A 17,066-nucleotide genomic window follows, 5' to 3' on the forward strand; every position below is an offset into this window, starting at 1 on the left:
TCCATGAATATCTAGAATTAAGTTAGGTTTTAGTCATTTCTGTGAAAAGGCAGATTCTATAGGTATAGATTTAAGATGCAACTCTCCTACGGAGGATAAGAAATAAAGATGTTCAATAAATACTTGACAAATGAAAGGAATGAGATGAAGATGTTCTGGAGAAAATAATCTATTTGCATTCATTCAATGCAACATTTACTCTACACATGTTATGTATCAGGCACTATGCTTGGTATCAGATGCACAGAATATGAGAAAGTATAAGTAACTTGTCATGAGTTACAATGATATCTGCATTAAAATGACTGGAGACAAGGAGTGCCTGGGTGGCTCAGTTAGTTAAGCATCTGACTGAGGGTCATGATCTCAGTTCCTGGGTTCAAGCCCCACATCAGGTTCTGCGCTCATTGGGAAGTCTGGTTCTGCCTCTCTCTCTGCTCCTCCCCCAGTTTGTGTTCTCTCTCAAATCAATGAATAAAATCTAAAACAAAAAACAAAAAAACTAGAGACACAAGAAATCCTTTTCTCCCTCTACTTAAAAGATTAAAATTGGATTCATCAAATCTCACAGAAGAAAAAATACACACATTTAACTTTTAGTTTTTTATTTTGTTTCAGACAGCTGGACGAGGCATCTACATTCTAGCACATCTTCTTAACAATCACTAAACAAATGAAAGACGACTTACTTATATATAAAAAGGCAAGGGAAAAAGGTCATGATTGTCTAACAGGGAATTTGAATCCCCAAATAAATTATCTTACAAAAATATCAAACTTGCTTTTCCACATCTCTACTGTTAAAAATGAAGGGAAAAAAATTCACATTAAAAAAAGTCTGCAGGCTGGTATAGCAAGATAATCATTTTTACATACTAAGTAAGTCCTTCAAATAAATATTTTAAACAAATTTAAGTTTTTCAAAAAAATAGGTCAAGTATTTACCCTATATTTGTTTGGTCCACCAGAAGACCGTTTATAAAACTGACATTAAACTGGACTGTATGTAGCTCATACCCTATGAGTAGTAACATACATATCACTGAGGCTGGGTATGCACAAGTGCATATTACATATATGTGAATGGCTACTGCTGTACTTACTACTTTCATAAGTAGTTTTACCCTGTAAAAATCCTATAGCCTATCACGAATCAAACTGCAAGGAAAGAAAAAAGAAAATACTTTGCCTATTGTAGACACTTGTTCAGTAATTGTTAATAACGCAAAAATTATCACACTTTTGGGACTTAAAGATTACTGAACATGAGATAAAATTCAATACTGCTGACAAATACTTGAATATGGAGAGCATATTCACCACTCAGGTGGAGAGCACACAAGTGAACGTATATTATAGAACTCTGGTGTCTCGCTGGTCTCTTCCTATTGCTTGATCCTAGAGTTTTACATGACCTTGGATCCTTAGAAGATATAAATTTAATCAGATAATGTTAAGTTTTTCTGTTCTAACAATCAACTTTCCAAGAAGTACACAGTGGAAGGATATAGGGCTTTCTGTATCTCCTCATACTTTAAAGGCCAATTTCATTTTTTATCGTGATGCTGTTAATTGAAATTAACACTATGCTACAAGGAAGGCTGACCATACTACAGTTTTGTCCATAATAGTCAAATCTCTTATTACTGATATATTCCAAAATAAATCCAGTAAACTATTTCCACTTCCAATGGCTTAACTACGAGATGAATCTAACAATTTTTTTAAAACCAATTACAATTAAACTGAGCTGGGGACAGTACGTTTAAAACCCTGTAAAACCACAGCCAATCACTCAAAAATCTAGAATACCAACACTTTCCATCCAGGATAGAAAAAAGAGCATCCAAAATAAAGAGAACAACAGGACTGCTCAAGTAACCAATCAAAAACCACTTCTCTGTTATTTGAGCTAATAGTTACTCGAAGCTTGAAGTTTCCTCCTTCGTTATTATTGGTGGATCCTAGAGTCACAGCTTCAATGTCAAATGTGACAGTGGACCCAGAGGTAACTGCTGGCAACTGATTAGTCATTTCTTTTCCATTTACAAAAACTGCACCTAAAATGTTAAGGTAAAGAGTCATTTACACATGAACAATAACAAAAAACTGAAACGGATTCAAGATGACTGATATCACAGGTCATTTCCCAACTCAGATCAAGAAAACATTTTAGAGTGCCAACTGGTCAAAAAGAATGCATTTCAATATGATAATTAAACCCCATCCCCAAGGCAGGAGAAAAAGTTAAAGCTTTAATCACTTCTTAGAGTTTGGTCCAGGGTTCTAATGTTTTAGAATAGAGTTTCCCCACATGGACAGCATCAAAAGAAACATAACTCAATTACAAGATTAGATCTTGTGGAATAGCAACATAGTTGAATATGAAATAAACAAGAATCTTGTTCTACTATTGATTGACCCATACCACAAAATATTAACACATCTCAAGAGGGGATTTTATTATTATTTTTTTTAAAGATTTTATTTATTTATTCATGAGAGACAGAGAGAGGCAGAGACACAGGCAGAGGGAGAAGCAGGCTCCATGCAGGGACCGCGATGCGGGACCCGATCCTGGGACTCCTGGATCATACCCTGGGCTGAAGGCAGGTGCTAAACCGCTGAGCCACCCAGGGATCCCTCAAGAGGGGATTTTAAACGTATAATTACTGTAGGTGTGACTGGGTGGCTCAGTCGGTTAAGTGTCTGCCTTTGGTTCAGGCCATGATCTCAGGGTCCTGGAAAGGAGCCCTGCTTCGGGCTCCCTGCTCAGGAATCTGCTTCTCTCCTTCCCCACCCTTCTCATACTCTCTCAAGTAAATAAATAAAATCTTTAGAAAAATAAAATTAAATAAAAAATAAAAGTGTGGGATCCCTGGGTGGCGCAGCGGTTTAGCGCCTGCCTTTGGCCCAGGGCGCGATCCTGGAGACCCGGGATCGAATCCCACGTCGGGCTCCCGGTGCATGGAGCCTGCTTCTCCCTCTGCCTCTGTCTCTGTCTCTCTCTCTCTCTCTGTATGACTATCATAAATAAATAAAAGTTAAAAAAATAAAAAAAAAATAAAAAAAAAAAATAAAAGTGTGATTACTATAGAGTAAGAGGTCAAAGAACTCTAGGGAGATAGAACAAATTAACTAAACCTTCGTTTCAGTTCATCAATCGATGTTGAATTTAGATGACCTACACACACAGAATCCAGAGACACTGCCTGGTCCAAATCTCAACTCAGTTACCTCTAAGCTATGGGAGTTTAAGCTGGTCACTCAACCTCTCTGTGGCTCAGTTTTCATCATCTATAAAATGAGTGTAATACTTCTCCCTACCTCAACAAGTTGTTAAAAGGATTAAATGATTTATTATTTGTAAAGGGAATAGAATAATGCCTGGTACACAGTAGCCATACAGATATATCATAAAGACTTAAACTTTCTCATCTCCTGCTACAAATGTGTGATGTTATGACAGGTTCATATCTTATTACTGTAATTCATGTATTTCAAAAATAACACCAGTTATTTATCTCTTACCATTTGTACTAATGCACACTGCTTGATCACGCTGCAGAGAGTCATATCCATTCTGTTTTTCTGCACACACTCCTATACTGTCTCTTCTGTCTGGCTGTCCCACAGTTTCAACTCTGTAAACATGGAAGAAAGGTCGTTAATTTTTTTTAAAACATGATATCTAACAGTTACTAAAGTTAAAAAGAGTAATCTCATCATAATTGCTCTTAATAATAGCTAACAATGATTCAGTACTTCCTAAATTCCAGGCATTGATCTAAAAACTTGTATCAGTCATTTAACTGAATTCACCGAACAACCCATGAGGTAGGTGTTATTATTACCATACCTCTTTTATACATAAGAAAAAACACGATTAAAAAGAAGCTAAATAACCTGACCCTGAGCACCTAGCTGAATGCTGGACCCAAAATAGGAATTCAGGCATTCTCATTGTAGGCTCTGGAGTAACTACTTACAGCTATGACAATGCATTCCCATTTTATGTTCCAGCTCTAAACAATAGAAAATGTGTCATACTTGCCAATATAGAAACTGTTATAGTTTCTAGTGACTGTTAACTGCCATCACCATTCAATGTGAGAGTCTATGCAGTTGTTTGATTACTGTTATCAAATATTTAAAGTCTTTAAGAATAGACATTATAATTTGTATAAAATGGATAATACAATTATTAACATATTTTGCTTGGAGAACATCATATGTGGAAGGTTTAAACATTTCTTTGTGTTTTAGTCTCAAAATACATCATCACGCACTCTGGAAATAGGAAACTTACATATAGTCAACCTACATCTCTTCTACCAGATGCATCTTTCCCTCTGTTCCAGAAAGCCAGACTTCACAAGGACAGAAAAAGAAAAACTAGCAAGGAACAGAATGTAGCTTTACCCAAGGAAGATGGGATTATTTATACTTGGCATGGCTTCAAAATGTCTTTTGTTGCAAAGTGGCAAACATGCAGGATCAAAATAAATAGTCGGCGGGTTTCTGAAGTCATTTCACTTCTAAACCAGCAGTCTTAAGAAGTGTGCGGAAAAGGAGAGCCATGCCAGCAATCCTCAGTCCCAGTCCTCCTACCACAGAAACACTGCTGTTAACAATGAGATACAGACCACAATGGCTTTATGAGATTCCAGAACCCAGTTAAGAAGCTGCAGTACCCCAGGAGCACCTGGGTGGCTCAGTGGATGAGCATCTGCCTTCAGCTCAGGTTGTGATGTGGGGTCCTGAGATCGAGTCCCTCATCAGGCTTCCTACAGGGAGCCTGCTTCTCCCTCTGCCTATGTCTCTGCCTCTCTCTGTGTGTCTCTCTCATGAATAACTAAATAAAATCTAAAAAAAAGAGAGAGAGAGAGAAGAAGAAGCTGCAGGACCCCAAGGGAGCACAAGCTGAAAACAGTGGCATTGAAATGGGTAAAAAAAAAGATTTCACTTTCCCATGTCAGTCCCTGTCCCAAGCTACATAGCTCAGTGCCTGGTAAGAACTACCCCAGCTTCTGACTTTTCCTTTGGAATGGGGAGAGAGAAAGGAGTGGACCCTGCATCCAACGTTCCAACTCTTCAGAAGGTTGCCTGAAGGGCTGATTTCCGTTGTGTCTGAATGCTTTTAAGACCAAAGAAATGGAGGGGTGGAATCCAACAGCCAGTACGACTTGGTGTGATTAGAAGCAGGTGCATAACTTAAGGCTTCTCTCCTTTGGAAGAAAAGAGAAGAGCTGCATGTGCTTCTGTATCAGCTTTTCACAGGGCTGCTCAAGGAAATGGTATCTGTCTGACTGCATGTAGGCACTGCTGGGGAGTTGGCAAGCTCTGGATGCCTGGTAGCCACTGAGTACAAGAGAACAAGGCTGCTTGCTGCTGTCACATCAGAGAACAGGCAGCGCCACACACAGGCACCAGAGGGAGCAAGAGATTACAAGCTCCTGAAAGACCCACAAACCCAGGGAAGTAACATCCTCCCAAAGAAGGTTGCAGAGGCCCCCCACATCTCTAGCTGAGTTCATTTGTAAGGCTCTTTTCCTGTACAAAATCAAGTCATAAAAACTGGGAGAGGGGGCTGTTTTCTCAGATGTATAGAGCCTAACACAAAACTATAAGATATATGGAGAAACAGGGAAACACGGCCCAAACAAAACACCAAAATACACATAGGGGTGTCTGGGTGGCTCAGTCATTTAAGCATCTGCCTTTGGCTCAGGTCATGATCCCAGTGCCCTAAGATTGAGCCTCACATGGTACTCCCTGCTCAGCAGGAAGCCTGCTTCTCCCTCTGCCTCTGTCTCCCTCTGCTGCTCCCCTTACTTATGCTCTGTGAAATAAATAAATAAAATCTTTAAAAAAAAACCAAAACCAACAACTAAAATAGATCTCAAAAAAATTATCCTAATGGGGGTGCATGGATGGCTCTGTCAGTTGAGTGTCCAACTCTTGATTTTGGCTCAGGTCATGATCTAGGGGTTGTGAGATCAAGTCCCATGTTGGGCTCTGTGCTCAGCTCGGAGTCTACTGGAAATTGTTCCCCCTTCCTCTCTCTCCCCACACTTGAGCTCACATGCACTCTCTCTCTCTCTCTCTCAAATAAATAAAATCTTTTTAAAAATTATCCTAATGAAATAGAGACATTTGAATTACCTGACAAGCTATTCAAAACAACTCTCAAAGATGCTCTACAAGCTCAAGAAAATAAAACATGTGTAAAATAAGAATACCAACAAAGAGATGCAAAAACAACAACAACAACAACACAGAACAACTAAACAGGTATTTTGGACCGGAAGAATAGTAACTAAAAAATTCACAGGAGGAGTGCAACATCACACAATCAAGTAGGAGAAAGAAACATCAAATTAGAAGACAGGTCATTTAAAATTATCCAAGAAAGGCTGCCTGGGTGGGTCAGTTGGTTAAGCATCTGTCTTCAGCTCAGGTCATGATCCCAGGGTCTGGGATCGAGCCCCGCATAGGGCTCCCTGGTACGTGGGGAGCCTGCTTCTCCCTCTCCCTCTGCCTGCTCTTCCCCCTGCTTGTTCTCTTGCTTTCTCCCTCCCTGTCAAACAAATAAAATCTTAAAAAAAAAAGAAGTTACCCAATGACAGGGACAAGAGAAAAAAAAATGAAAAAGAATGAAGAAAAGTCTAAGGAACTTATGGAGAAAAGAGAAAGGGGCAGAATATTCATTTAAGGAAATAATGGTTGAAAATTTCCAAAATATGGAGTAGGCAATGGACATCTAGATTCAAGAAGACTAATGGAGCAATGCTTGGGTGGCTCAGTGGTTGAGTGTCTACCTTCGAATCAGGACATGATCCCAGAGTTCTGGGATAGTCTTGCATTAGGCTCCCTGCAAGGGGTCTGCTTCTCCCTTTGCCTGTGTCTCCGCCTCTGTCTGTGTCTCTCCTGAATAAATACATAAAAATCTTTTTTTTTTAATTTTTATTTATTTATGATAGTCACACAGAGAGAGAGAGAGGCAGAGACATAGGCAGAGGGAGAAGCAGGCTCCATGCACCGGGAGCCCGACGTGGGATTCGATCCCAGGTCTCCAGGATCGCGCCCTGGGCCAAAGGCAGGTGCTAAACTGCTGCGCCACCCAGGGATCCCAAAAATCTTTTTTTTAAAAAAAAAAAAACATTTTATTTATTTATTCAGGAGAGAGAGAAAGAGAGAAAGAAGAGAGGCAGAGACACAGGCAGAGGGAAAAGCAGGCTCCATGCAAGAAGCTGGATGCGGGACTCCATCCCGGGACTCTAGGACCATGCCCTGGGCCGAAGGCAGGTGCTAAACCGCTGAGCCACCCAGGGATCCCCCAATACATAAAAATCTTAAAAAAGAAGAAGAAGCCTAATGGACACCAACTAGGATGAACTCAAGAAATCACATTGAAACACATTATAATCAAATTGCCCAAAGTCAAAGACAGAATTTTTACACCATCAAGAGAAAAGCGATTCATCATATACAAGGAAGTTCACATAAGACTATCAGTGAGGGCTTCTGGGTGGCTCAGCTGGTTAAGTGCCTAATTCTTGACTGATTCTGGCTCAGGTCATGATCTCTGGGTCATGAGATCGAGGCCCCGTGTCCATCTCATGACCCTGAGATCCCTGCACTCAATGGGGACTCTGCCTGTTCCTCTCCCTTTCCCTCTGTCCCTCCCCGTTCTCTCTTTCTCTCTCAAATCAATCAATCAACCGATCGATCAATCAAATCTTTTTTTAAAAGGCTATCAGTGGACATCCCAGGTGGCTCAGAGGTTTAGTGCCGCCTTCAGCCCAGGGCGTGATCCTGGAGTCCAGGATTGAATCCCTCATGGGGTTTCCTGCATGAAGCCTGCTTCTTCCTCTGCCTGTGTCTCTGCCTCTCTCTGTGTCTCTCATGAATAAATAAATAAAATCCTAAAGAAAAAAGACTATCAGTGTATTTCTAAGTAGAAACTTTGTAGTCAAGAAAGGAGTGGAGTGATATATTCAAAGTGCTTAAAAGGGAAAAAAACTCTGCCAACCAAGAATACAATATCAGGCAAACTGTCCTTAAAAAAGAGGAATAGGGAACCCTGGGTGGCGCAGCGGTTTGGCGCCTGCCTTTGGCCCAGGGCGCGATCCTGGAGACCCGGGATCGAATCCCACGTCGGGCTCCCGGTGCATGGAGCCTGCTTCTCCCTCCGCCTGTGTCTCTGCCTCTCTCTCTCTCTCTCTCTCTGTCTCTCTCTGTGTGTGACTATCATAAATAAATAAAATAAAAATTAAAAAAAAAAAAGAGGAATAAATAGACATTCCTACAAAAGCTGAGGGAGTTCATCAACACTAGACCTGCTTCACAAGAAAAGCTAGAAGGTAAATACACAGATAAATATAGAACACCGTAATACTATAATAATAGTAGTGGGTAAATCAGCCTAAAATACATTGTTATAGGGATTCCTGGGTGGCGCAGCGTTTTGGCGCCTGCCTTTGGCCCAGGGCGCGATCCTGGAGACCCAGGATCGAATCCCACGTCGGGCTCCCGGTGCATGGAGCCTGCTTCTCCCTCTGCCTGTGTCTCTGCCTCTCTCTCTCTATGTGACTATCATAAATAAATAAAAATTTAAAAAAAAAATACATTGTTATAACTATAAGATGTTTTATGTAAGCTCTACGGTAATCACAAGTAAAATACTTACAGAAGACACACTACAGAAAATGAAAAAGGAATAAAAACATGTCACTACAAAAAAAAATCAATGAAACACAAAAGATGTCAATGAGAGAGGAAAAGAGAAACCAAAAAGCTACAAGATAGCAAATAATGACAAAATGACAATAGTAATACCTTAGCTATCAATAATCTTTAAATCTAAATGGATTAAATTCCATCTATGTATTAAGCTCTATCTATGAAAGTTAGAATAACTGATAAGTATAAATATTCAATTATATTTTGTCTAAAACAGGCTCACTTGAGATTTAAGGAGAGGGTGGGAAAAGATATTCCAACAAATGGTAACCAAAAGAGAACAGAGATGGCCATACTTAAATCAGACAAAATAGATTTTTATGTCACAAAATAACAAAAGAAGCAAAGACATTATATAATGATAAAAGGGTCAACTTACCTATAAGATACAACAATTATTAATACATATGCACCTAATATCAGATCACTCAAATATATAAAGCAAATATTGACAGAACTAAAAGGAAAAATAGTTACACAATAATAGGATATTTCAATATCCCACTTTTGTTTTGTTTTTGTTTTTGTTTTAAAGATTTATTTATTTATTTATGATAGGCATAGAGAGAAAGAGAGGCAGAGATTCAGGAGGAGGGAGAAGCAGGCTCCATGCCAGGAGCCCGACACGGGACTCGATCCCGGGACTCCAGGATCACGCCCTGGGCCAAAGGCAGGCGCCAAACCGCCGAGCCACCCAGGGATCCCTCAATATCCCACTTTTGATAATAGAACATACAGATAGAGAATCAGTAAGGGCAGCTTGGGTGGCTCAGCGGTTTAGCGCCGCCTTTGGCCCAGGGTGTGACCCTGGAGACCCAGGATCGAGTCCCATGTCAGGCTTCCTGCAATGGAGCCTGCTTCTCCTTCTGCCTGTGTCTTTGCCTCTCTCTCTCTATCTGTGTCTCTCATAAAAAAATAAAATAAAATATAAAAGAAAAGAAAAGAAAAAGAAAAGAAAAGAAAAGAAAAGAAAAAAGAAAATCCGTAAGAACAGAAGATTTGAACAACACCATAAACCAAATGAACATAACAACACCAACAGACATTTTACCCAGCAGAAGTAGAATACACATTCTTCACAAGCACACGTAGAACACTGTCCTAGACGCATCACGTTAGGTCAAAAATCGTAACAAATTTAAAAATGTTAAAAATCACACTATGTATATTTTCTTTTTTTTTTTTTTTAATGCTTTGACTCGCTCTTCATCTTTTTTTTTAAATTTTTTTAATTTTTATTTATTTGTGATAGTCACAGAGAGAGAGAGAGAATGAGGCAGAGACACAGGCAGAGGGAGAAGCAGGCTCCATGCACCGGGAGCCCGACGTGGGATTCGATCCCGGGTCTCCAGGATCGCGCCCTGGGCCAAAGGCAGGCGCCAAACCGCTGCGCCACCCAGGGATCCCATGTATATTTTCTGACAATAGAATAAAACTAGAAATTAATGGCAGAAGGAAAACTAGAAAATTTCAGTATTGTCACGCTAGATGGCCATATATCTCTCAGAACAATGGGAGCATCATGTTTGGAACTCCCCCAGGTCTTGCCCTATGGTGGGTTATGATTTATACCCTTTTGCTATAACAAAACTATAATCATAAATGTATACTTTCCTAAGTTCTGTGAGTCATTCTAAAATATTATAGTGTTTGAGGGTGGTCGTGGGAACCCTGGAATTTGTAGCTATCTCTGTAGTTAGAAGTGAGGGTAGGCCCTGGGGACCCCTGAACTTGCAGCTGGTAGCTGAAGTGAGGGCAGTCTTTTGGTTGACTATGCTTTTCTTATCCTTGAGTTTGGCCAACTTGTTGCAAGTACACTTTTTCAGTAAAGATTTATTTATTTACTTATTTAAAGATTTATTTATTTGGGAAGGGGGAAGGGCAGAGGGAGAGGGAGAGAATCTCAAGCAGACTCCCAGCTAAATAGCAGGGCTCAATCTCACGCCCCTGATATCATGACATGAGCTGAAACCAAGAGTCAGATACTTAACTGACTGAGCCACCCACATGTCCCATCAGTAAACTTTTTACATCAATAATTCAAACAAAATTTCATTAAATCAATTACAAATTGTAAAACAGAAAAGACCTTCAATACAGTGGGAAAAAAAATCCTGGAAAGAAGGAAAAAACCCTCCTAATTTGAATAAATTACAAAGTAATTCCTAAAAGCATCTTTCACCAAAACAGCATGTAATAAATAAGTTGCTCTGAACATGGAATGAACCAGGTAAGTAAATGCTAATATACCTGAGACACAGAAAATTATATTCATAGTTGACTAAGAAATAGAATGGAATTTTAAAATCACTGAATTTTTAAGTTGCAAGACAAGTAGTCAGGACATTATATCCTAAAACTACTGTAGTTGTTCTCTCACATAAAACAAGTTTTGTAAGAAACTACATAACAGGGCAGCCCTGGTGGCACAGTGGTTTAGCGCCACCTGCAGCCTAGGGTGTGATCCTGGAGACCGGGGATCAAGTCCCACATCAGGTTCCCTGCATGGAGCCTGCTTCTCCCTCTGCCTGTGACTCTGCCTCTCTCTCTCTCTCTGTCTCTGTCTCTATGAATAAATAAAATATTAAAAAAAAAAAAAAAGAAACTACATAACAAAGAAAAATGCTATACAAAATAATTTATGGCAAGGTAGAGTGACTTCCTCTAATGCAAGTAAGTACAACTGAAATGTAATTAATAGAAAACTGACTTATGGGCAAGTTACTAGAAATACATCCACTGCATTAAAGCAAAGGAGTAGAATGTCCTTCGTAATAATTTTTCTCAAAGTAAAATATTCTGAGAGAGAACATGGCCCAAAACAGGAGCAAATCTAAGGCAACAAGAGGTCTAACCTATTATTCCTATTACTCTGCACTTTGGCTAATTTTGATTAGATTTAAGTGACACAACCTCTTTCCTATACAATCTCAAACTTTTACATCACAGCGAATGCTTGCAGCAAAATAAAAAAATTCAGTTGCTTAGCTAATTAAATATATGAAAAACATCCAACTTTATAATAAATATAATAAAATGAAATTTTTATTTTAGCCTAGCAGCTACAGATTTATTAAAAAACAGCAATATTTAATACTGACAAGGATTCAGTGATATCAGTATCCTCACACGCTGCTGGGAAGAGTCTAAAGTGCTTCCAGGAACACAGCCAATTAGACCATGTGTCACTAACAGGAAAACTAGCCCAAGGAATAGAAAATGACCATGTATCAACAAAGAGGGTCATGGCACAGCTTGATATATCAGAAGTAAGAGACAGAAGTACCTTGTCAACTAATGGCAAAGAAGGATTTCCGAAATATATTTGAAATAGAAATACATTGCTTACTATACAAATCCTAAAATAGCTTTTATCCTTTCTCAAAACAAAACAGATAACCTAAATTAGTCCTATATCTACTACAGAAATTGGAAATCTTCCAACAAAGAAAATTCTAGGATGGCAAATTGATTGGTGAATTCTACCAAACATTTAAGGAAGAAAAAATACCAATTTTACACAAACAGTTCTGGAAAGAAAAGAGGAAGAAACACTTCGCACCTCATTTTATAAGGCTGGTCAAAACCAAAAACATCATAAGAAAAAAAAAGAAATATCTCTCTCATGAAGAGTTATAAAAATCCCCAACAAAATATTAAAAACCAAATTTTGCAATATACATAAATAATAATATATGACAAAGTGAAGTTTCTCTGGGGAATGCAAAACTGGTTCAATGTTCAAAAATCTATCATTGCAATTCACCATATTAACAGAAGAAAAATGGTATGATTACCTTAACAGATGTATAAAAATAGACAAAATTAAATATTCGCTTATAGATAAAACTCTCAGCAAAGCACAATTAGAAGGAAACTTTTTTTTTAAGTTTTTATTTATTTATGATAGTCACACAGAGAGAGAGAGAGGCAGAGACACAGGCAGAGGGAGAAGCAGGCTCCATGCACTGGGAGCCCGATGTGGGATTCGATCCCCGGTCTCCAGGATCGCGCCCTGGGGCCAAAGGCAGACACTAAACCGCTGCGCCACCCAGGGATCCCAGAAGGAAACTTTCTTAACCTGATAGAAGGTATCTACAAAAAACTTACAGCTGAGGCAGCTGGTTGGCTCTGTCAGTAGAGAATGCTACTCTTGATCTCAGGGTTGTAAGTTTGAGCCCCACCCTGGGGGTGCAGAGATTACTTAAAAATAAAATCCTTAAGAAACCAAAAGAACCCTACACATCATTCTTAATGTGAAAGACTGAATGCTTTCCTGCTGAGATGTGGAATAAGTATGTCTACTTTCAAAACTGCTATTCAGGGATCCCTGGGTGGCGCAGCGGTTTAGCGCCTGCTTTTGGCCCAGGGCGCGATCCTGGAGACCCGGGATCGAGTCCCACGTCGGGCTCCCGGTGCATGGACCCTGCTTCTCCCTCTGCCTATGTCTCTGCCTCTCTCTCTCTCTCTCTCTCTCTCTCTCTGTGACTATCATAAATAATAAATAAAAATTTAAAAAAAACAACCTGCTATTCAGAGTCATACTTTATTTTTTTTTTTAACATTTTATTTATTTATTCATGAGAGACACAGAGAAAGAGAGAGGCAGAGACATAGGCAGAGAGAGAAGCAGGCCACGCAGGAAGCCCGACATGGGACACAATTCCGGACGCCAGGATCACGCCCTGGGCTGAAGGCAGGCACTAAACCGCTGAGTCACCCAGGCGTCCCTAGAGTCATACTTCTTAGCCAGTGTAATAAAGACAATAGAAAGAAATAACAAAACACTGATGAAAAACATTTTTTTAAAAAACTAAATTAAGGGGATCCCTGGGTGGTGCAGCAGTTTGGCGCCTGCCTTTGGCCCAGGGCGTGATCCTGGAGACCCGGGATCGAATCCCACGTCGGGCTCCTGGTGCATGGAGCCTACTTCTCCCTCTGCCTATGTCTTTGCCCCTCTCTCTCTCTCTGTGACTATCATAAATAAATAAAAAAATTAAAAAAAATAATTAAAAAAAACTAAATTAAGAAATATACAATATCCATAGATTGGAACAATAAAAATATTAAAATGCCAATTACTTCCAAACTGATCTATAGATTCAAGTCAATCTCAATCAAAATCCTAGTGAAAGAATTTTTCTTAGAAATGGGCAAGCTAAATCTAAAGTTAAATAGAAAGAAGAACTAGAATAGTTAAAAAGAGAATAAAGTTGGAATAATTCTACTTGATATCAAGACAATATAAATCTACAGTAATCAAGATTATAGTTCTAAGAAACAAGAAACACACAGATCAATGAAATAGAGTCCAGGAACAGATCCCACACATACAGTCAATTTATTTTGACAAAGGTGAAAGGACAATTCAATGGAGAGAGGACAGTCTTTTCAACAAATAGTGCAGGAACTATCGAATCAGATACAAAGCAAAACTCAGGGATCCCTGGGTGGCGCAGCGGTTTGGCGCCTGCCTTTGGCCCAGGGCGTGATCCTGAAGACCCAGGATCGAATCCCACGTCGGGCTCCCTGCATGGAGCCTGCTTCTCCCTCTGCCTGTGTCTCTGCCTCTCTCTCTCTGTGTGACTATCATAAATAAATAAAAATAAAAATAAAAAAAAAATAAAGCAAAACTCAATTCAATCCATATTTCACATATTATACTAAAAGTAATTCTAAATGGCTCATAGATCTGAATGTAAAATTTAAAAACATAAAGCGTCTAGAAGAAAAAAAAAATCTTTTGACCTTTCATTAGGGCAAAGATTTCTTAGATACAACTCCAAAATGCACTGGATGTATTTCATCAAAATTAACAACTTCTACTCCCCAAGAGATATTATTAAGAAAATGAAAAGACAGGGATGCCTGATGGCTCAGTAGTTCAGTGCTTGTCTTGGGCCCAGAGCATGATCCCAGAGTCCAGGGATGGAGTCCCACATCCGGCTCCCTGCATGGAGCCTGCTTCTCCCTCTGCCTGTGTCTCTGCCTCTCTCTCTGTGTGTCTCTCATGAATAAATAATAAAATCTTAAAAAAAAAAAAAATGAAAGGACAAACCTTAGACTGGTAAAAAACAAAAAACAAAAAAACAACTAACATTTTAGAAACATGTAACAAAAGACTTATATTCATCAAATTTCAATAGCCTGGGTGGCTTAGTCAGTTAAGCATCTGCCTTTGGCTCAGGTCATGACCCCAGAGTCCTAAGACTGGCTCCCTGCTCAGTGGGGAGCCTGCTTCTCCCTCTCCCTCTGCCCCCTCTCCTGCTCCTGCTTTCTCTCTCTCTGCTCTCTCTCTCAAATAAAATCTTTTTTAAAAATTTTTTATAAATAGGCAATAGATTTGAAAAGATACTTCACCAATGAAGATATACAAATGGCCAATAAGTGAGCACATGAAAAGATACTATCTTTGGCTGCCAAAAAGAAAATTAGAACGACAATAAGGTACAACTATATGTATACAGAATAGCTGAAGTTAAAAGCAAAAACAAAGGCCTGGCTAGCTCCATAGGTGGAGCATGTGGCTCTTAATTTTGAGTTCTTAATCCTGAGTTCAAGCTGCACATTGGGTGTAAAGATTACTTAAAAAATAAAATATTATGGGACACCTGGGTGGCTCAGCGGTTGAGTGTCTGCCTTTGACTTAGGGTGTGATCTCGGGGTCCACGATCGAGTTCCACATTGGGTTCCTGCGGGGAGCCTGCTTCTTCCTCTGCCTGTGTCTCTGCCTCTCTCTCTCAGTCTCTCATGAATAAATAAAATCTTTAAAACTAATAATTAATAAAAAGCAAAAACTAAACAAGTGACAATATCAAATGCAGACAACTATGAAGGACAACTGAAAATCTCATATATGCTGCTGGGAATGTAAAATGGTGCAGCTATTCTGGAACACAGTTTGACATATAAACACAATGGGACCCAGCAATCACAATCTTAGATATTCATTTAATCTAAATTTTTTAAAAAGATTTTATTTATTTATTCATGAGAGACACGGAGAGAGAGAGGGAGAGGCAGAGACACAGGCAGAGGGAAAAACAGGCTCCATGCAGGAAGCCTGACGTGGGACTCGATTCCAGGTCTCCAGGATCACACCCTGGGCTGAAGGCGGTGCTAAACCACTGAGCCACCGGGGCTGCCCTAATCTAAATGGTTTAATCTAAAAACTCTCAAATTAGTAAATCCAGCCTGTTTTTCTCCACCGAACTCCTGATTTGTGTATCCAACTGTCTACTCCTCATCTTCACTTGTAGGTCTAACAAGAAACTCAAATCTACTTTGTGAAAGAACAAACTGATTCTTCACCCAGAAATATGCTCTTCCTACACTCTTACATACCTCGGTAAATGACAATTCTGGCCCAATAGTTATTTAGACCAAAAGTCCTGAAGTCACACTGGACTCTCTTCTTTCTTACCTATCACAAGCAATCCACCAGCAAATCCTGTCAGTCCTTTCTTTAAAATATATCCAGATTAAAAAAAAAAAAATCCAGATTCAGGGGTGCCTGGGTGGCTTGGTTGGTTCGGCATCTGCCCTCAGCTCAGGTCACAATCTTGGGGTCCTAGGATTGAGCCCCATATTGGGGTCCCAAGCAGGGAATCTGCTTCTCCCTCTGCTCCTCTTCCTGCTCATTCTCTCTCTCTCTTTCTCTCAAATCGATAAATAAAATCTTTAATATATAGGTAGATAACTAGATCCATCCATCCAGATTCTGACCACTCATCATTACCTCCACTGCCACATCCTGGTCCAAGCCACCATTAGCTCTCACCAACATTATTGCTATAGGCTCCTACCTAATATCCTGGCCTGTACCCATACCACTTTATAGATTGTTTTCCACACAGCAGCCAATCGACTTGTAAAACATGTCAGGTGATATCACTGGTTTGCTCAATATTCTCCAAAGGCCTTTCACCTCACTAGTCACAGCAGAGTCCCACAGAGCTAGACTGTCAAGATTAGAATCTTGGCACAGATATTAATCTGCACAACTTCTGGCAAGTTGCTTAATCTTTTTAAGTAGGCTCCACCAGCGTGGAGCCCAATACAGGGCTCAAACTCACAACCCTGAGTTCAAGACCTGAGCTGAGATCAAGAATCAGGCACTTAACTGACTGAGCCACCCAGGTGCCCCAAATTGCTTAATATTTTTACATCTCAGTTTCCATATCTCCAAAATGTGTCTACCTCATGAGGATGTAATGAGGATTTACAGACATTTACTCATTAAGTACTTAAGAACTAACACACAGTAAGGTTCCACAAATGTTAGCCACCTATTAACATTTTGTCTGCTCAACTTGTGAATT

The 17,066-nt window shown here is 39.6% G+C and overlaps 1 protein-coding gene across 2 annotated transcripts in view; it reads right to left on the bottom strand.

Moving 5' to 3' along the window:
* Positions 1-588: 588 nt before the first annotated feature.
* CRLF3 (cytokine receptor like factor 3) overlaps positions 589-17,066 on the bottom strand; it is a 45,996-nt gene continuing 29,518 nt past the window's right edge. For both annotated transcript variants that reach the window (XM_072779416.1, XM_072779415.1), the window contains exons 7-8: positions 3,532-3,644; positions 589-2,060 (exon numbers count right to left, since the gene is read on the bottom strand). In XM_072779416.1, the coding sequence (XP_072635517.1) occupies positions 1,804-2,060; positions 3,532-3,644 (370 nt within the window). In that variant the 3' untranslated portion in view covers positions 589-1,803. The remainder of the gene's footprint in view (positions 2,061-3,531; positions 3,645-17,066) is intronic.

This window comes from Canis lupus, chromosome 16 (assembly GCF_048164855.1).
Source record: "Canis lupus baileyi chromosome 16, mCanLup2.hap1, whole genome shotgun sequence".
In the NCBI taxonomy this organism is placed as follows: domain Eukaryota; kingdom Metazoa; phylum Chordata; class Mammalia; order Carnivora; family Canidae; genus Canis; species Canis lupus.